At 34.0% G+C, this 4,268-nt stretch overlaps 1 protein-coding gene across 1 annotated transcript; it reads right to left on the bottom strand.

The window, feature by feature from the left end:
- LOC105119805 (glyceraldehyde-3-phosphate dehydrogenase GAPC1, cytosolic-like) lies at nt 1–2,528 on the bottom strand. Its single transcript, XM_011017991.1, has 12 exons — nt 2,328–2,528; nt 2,181–2,213; nt 1,980–2,081; nt 1,652–1,766; nt 1,439–1,538; nt 1,175–1,321; nt 1,020–1,080; nt 821–918; nt 556–698; nt 385–468; nt 192–281; nt 1–80 (listed from the first exon to the last, which is right to left on the bottom strand). Exons 1-12 carry the CDS (start codon nt 2,329–2,331, stop codon nt 32–34), a joined length of 1,026 nt encoding a protein of 341 aa, XP_011016293.1. The 5' UTR covers nt 2,332–2,528; the 3' UTR covers nt 1–31.
- Nucleotides 2,529–4,268: the final 1,740 nt, after the last annotated feature.

Genomic DNA, 4,268 nt, shown 5'->3' with positions numbered 1-4,268 from the left:
TCAACTCATCATCCATGCTTCAGCTTCAGCTTCAAGCTTGAGTCTTGGCCATGTGAGCTATCAAGTCAATCACGCGTGAACTGCAAAAATGGGAATCATCAATCAGCTGCGCATCCTTCAAACCTTTTGGAGAAGACAATTGCAAAGGTACCATGAATGCTAAAAATCGGGAAAGGGAGGGGGAAATGTACCTGTAGCCCCATTCATTGTCATACCAAGAGACAAGTTTGACGAAGTTATCGTTCAAAGCAATTCCAGCCTTGGCATCGAATATGCTTGACCTGCATAAAGCACAACCATTAGATTCAATACAAAGAAAGCATGTATTCAGGCCAGCACAATCCACATGGTCTACGAAGACAACATCACAGCCTTTTCCTTTACCTGCTGTCACCAATGAAGTCAGTAGACACCATATCCTCTTCAACGTAACCCAGAATACCCTTGAGGTTATTCTCAGACTCCTCCCTGGAGACCATCAAGGTAAACAAATAAAATCAGAATATAAATAAGCTAGAAGATTCTGACTAGAAGATCATTCTAACAAGCACTTACTTGATAGCAGATTTGATAGCCTCGTATGTTGCCTTCTTCTCAAGCCTGACAGTGAGGTCAACAACAGAGACATCCACAGTAGGAACACGGAAGGACATTCCAGTCAATTTTCCATTAAGTGCTGGCAAAACCTTTCCAACAGCCTATGAGATTTGACAAAGAACGAAGAAGAATAAGGTCCGGCCGTAGGTACATAAACATAGCAATGAACTATAAACAAACTATAATGCTCCCCCCCCCCCAAAAAAAAAAAAAAAAAGCATACCTTGGCAGCCCCAGTGCTGCTAGGAATGATATTGAAGGAAGCAGCCCTTCCACCTCTCCAGTCCTTCATTGATGGACCATCAACAGTTTTCTGAGTGGCTGAATAACATGGATACAGAGCATCAGAGGACTAACTTTCAAACCCAAATGCAAAGAAAAGCAACAAGATAAATCAGGATATAACATGAAGCTAAGCTCACCAGTAATCGCGTGAACTGTAGTCATAAGACCCTCTACAATTCCAAACCTGTCATGGATAACCTGTAAATCAAGGGGCAAAGATGATGATTAGTAAATAAATAATCCGCCCCTTACCTCCATTTAGTTAAAAGAACTCGTCGAAATAGATAGATACCTTGGCCAAGGGGGCAAGACAGTTGGTAGTGCAGCTAGCATTGGAAACAATGTCAAGATCTGGAGTGTACTGCTTCTCATTTACACCCACAACAAACATTGGTGCATCTTTGCTTGGGGCGGAGATAACAACCTTCTTGGCACCACCCTGAACCAACAGATTATTTATTTATTACGTAAAAATAAACACTATAATAAAAAATCAGATTATAATTCAATACATTCTCTATGGATTTTGTGTTAAATTAATGCAAAGAAAAGAAACCTTCAAGTGAGCAGCAGCCTTGTCCTTGTCTGTGAAAACTCCAGTGGACTCAACGACAAACTCAGCACCAGCTTGAGCCCATGGGATCTCCTCTGGGTTCCTACCAATAATAAGAAAGAAATAAGAATAAACATAAATAAAATCCCAGTAAAATAACAGCAAGATACACAAATGTTTCTATTAATATCTACAGTATTATTATTATTTTTTTACCTGATGCCAAAAACAGCGACAGCCTTCTCACCAAAGAGAAGGGTCTTCTCATCCTTAACCTTGAGCTCACTATGCTTCCAGCGACCGTGAACTGTATCATATAAAAAAAAAAAAAATCATTAACAACCAGGGGCGGAGCAAGAAAAAAAATTTGAGGAGGGCCAAATTAAAAGAATCATTTTTAAAAAATTTGTTTTATTAAAATATATATTAAATGAGTGCCAAGGGAGGGGCTGGGAAAATTTTCCTTGCAGACCCCCCCTGCCTCCGCCACTGTTAACAACAATAGAAAAACGAAAACAGCAGCAAAAAAATAAATAAATAGTTACCATGTAGTCAGTAGTGATAAAAGGATCATTAACAGCAACAAGTTCCACGTCATCTCTTTGAAGAGCAACTCTAGCAACCAAACGACCGATCCTTCCAAATCCTATGAACATTTTATTTTATTTAACGTTAATAAATGAATGTTTTGTTCCTTTTACCGGAAATTAAAAAAAAAAAACATGTTTGAGATCGGGAAAATTACCGTTGATACCGATCTTAATCTTCTTATCGCATGCTGTTAATTAAACAAAAATAAGAAAAACGAAATCGGATCAGATGAAAATGAAAACTAAAACGACGTGAAAATCAAGAAAACAGTGTAACGAAGATACATTTTTATAATCATTACCCATTGTTGTTGATAGTACCGGGAAACAGAGGGGAGATTTTGAATTAAGAGGGGAGATTTGAGGGATAAGCTTAAACAGAGAAATTTAGTGAGGAGAGTGGCTGCTAATTGAGGGTCATATAAAGGAAGAGTAGGTGCGTGGTGAGGGAGTTAGGTCACATGAGCGGTTTTTTATTTCTTGGGCAAAACGAAAGAAACAATTAGCTTGGTTTTAAGCCGCTGATTGGAATTTTGAAAAGCCCTTGTATTAGCCGCTGATTTTAAAAAGGAAATGCACGCGATTTTGTGGCATCTGGAGTCAGTCTTGGGTGGTTGTTTGTCCATGAGGGAGAGGCGTTAAGAGGAAGGTGTGGCGCACTTTCCTTAATGAGCATGGGAATATTCGGAGTTATGTCCGATGGGCTCACAGTTGTTGAGCATGAGAAGGTTCTTGTCGTGGACTGGTTGAATGAGCTCTCTGCTGACATCAGCAGCCTGCTAGGTCAAGCCTGAATTTGCTGCTACACAAGTTTCACGGTTTTCCGGTTGCTAGAAACTTGAAAGAGTAGATCTCAAAAATACCCACCTTTCGATTTTACTGTCAAATGTTTTTTTTTTCAATTTTACTTTTAAATTAAAATAATATAATTAAGAAATTTTATGTAAATTTTTAGAAACTTATATTTTTTTACCAAAATTATACTTTAAAAAAAAATATTATTTTAAAGAATAATAATAATTCTCGTTGGATAATTTTAATAAGTAAAATTAATATAAAAAATAATTTAATTATAAAAATCAAATTAGGATTGGTGTTGTGGATTTTTTTAATATATAAAAAATATAATTATTAGATTCGATCTAAAAATTGACCTAATTAATGAGCTGAGTTCTGGGTTACATAAATAAATTCGAATTAACCCAAATTAACTAAAAACATTAAAAAACTAATACATGTAAATATAGACTATATATATTATAAATAATAAAATTTAAAAAATTATTTTAATTTTTTTTAATCCCACGTCAAAAAAATATTATATTAATATATTATTTTTAAAAATTAAAATATCTACATTATTTTTTTTTATCTCATGTTAAAAAAACTATAACCTTTTTACTTTATACATGGGGTATATTTATTAAATTACTTCAAATCATATATTACAAATAAATAATAAAAGATCTATCATGTGAAAGTTATCGGTGACTCGTACCAATTTAATGAAATACTTTCTTGTCATATGTTTTTATTACTAATAAAATAATAAACTATAAAACAACTACGAAGTGATTAATATTATATGACTGTTAGCGACTGCTCCGATTAATCCACCTCTCTAGTCTTATCCAAGAGTAAGCCTAAAAATAAATTGGAAATGCAATGAAAATAAAACAATTATTGGAAATGTTGGTTTTTTTAGAGGAATAATTGCAATTAATAAAAGCGAAAATGTCTTAAAAGCATGAAACGTCGAGGATAACTATAAAGTATTTATATTTCCTATTCATCCCTTTACGATGAATTAAAATCATTTTTTGTTAATCTATAGTTTTAAAAATAAATAACATGAAAGTTTTCTTTGACACGTAATCAGTTTTTCGAGAGCAAGTTGAAATTTATCTGAAGGATTTTCCATTAGCTCTGTTAACAGAGATATTAACGGAAGGAGTTAATTAAAATTCTTTTAAACATTTGCTAATAATTGATTGATTAAGAAATTGTTCACTGGTCAAACCCATATATATATATATATATATTTGATTGGGGTTATATTCAATTTGGGCCGTGGCATGCTCACAAAGATTCTTGGCAACAGGTCAATCAGCGTTCTGAACAGAAACCCAACGTAATGCAAGTGGCAAAAACAATGGACCTGAAGAACTCCTGTATTTTTTATTTTTATTTATACAAATATTTTATACTAATTTGCACAGGCTAAGTTTTTATAGTTAGCTTGC

The sequence above is a fragment of the Populus euphratica genome, unplaced genomic scaffold (assembly GCF_000495115.2).
Source record: "Populus euphratica unplaced genomic scaffold, PopEup_1.0 scaffold3615.1, whole genome shotgun sequence".
NCBI classification, from domain to species: Eukaryota; Viridiplantae; Streptophyta; class Magnoliopsida; order Malpighiales; family Salicaceae; genus Populus; species Populus euphratica.
Note: the sequence above shows the minus strand (reverse complement) of the source record. Positions and strands in the feature narration are given on the sequence as shown.

Coding starts and splice junctions, on each gene's coding strand:
- LOC105119805 (XM_011017991.1), bottom strand. Junction 1,767..1,979: donor TATCACTACTGACTACATGG/TAACTATTTATT, acceptor GTTGTTAATGAT/TTTTTTTTTTTTTATATGAT. Junction 81..191: donor GACAATGAATGGGGCTACAG/GTACATTTCCCC, acceptor CCATTTTTGCAG/TTCACGCGTGATTGACTTGA.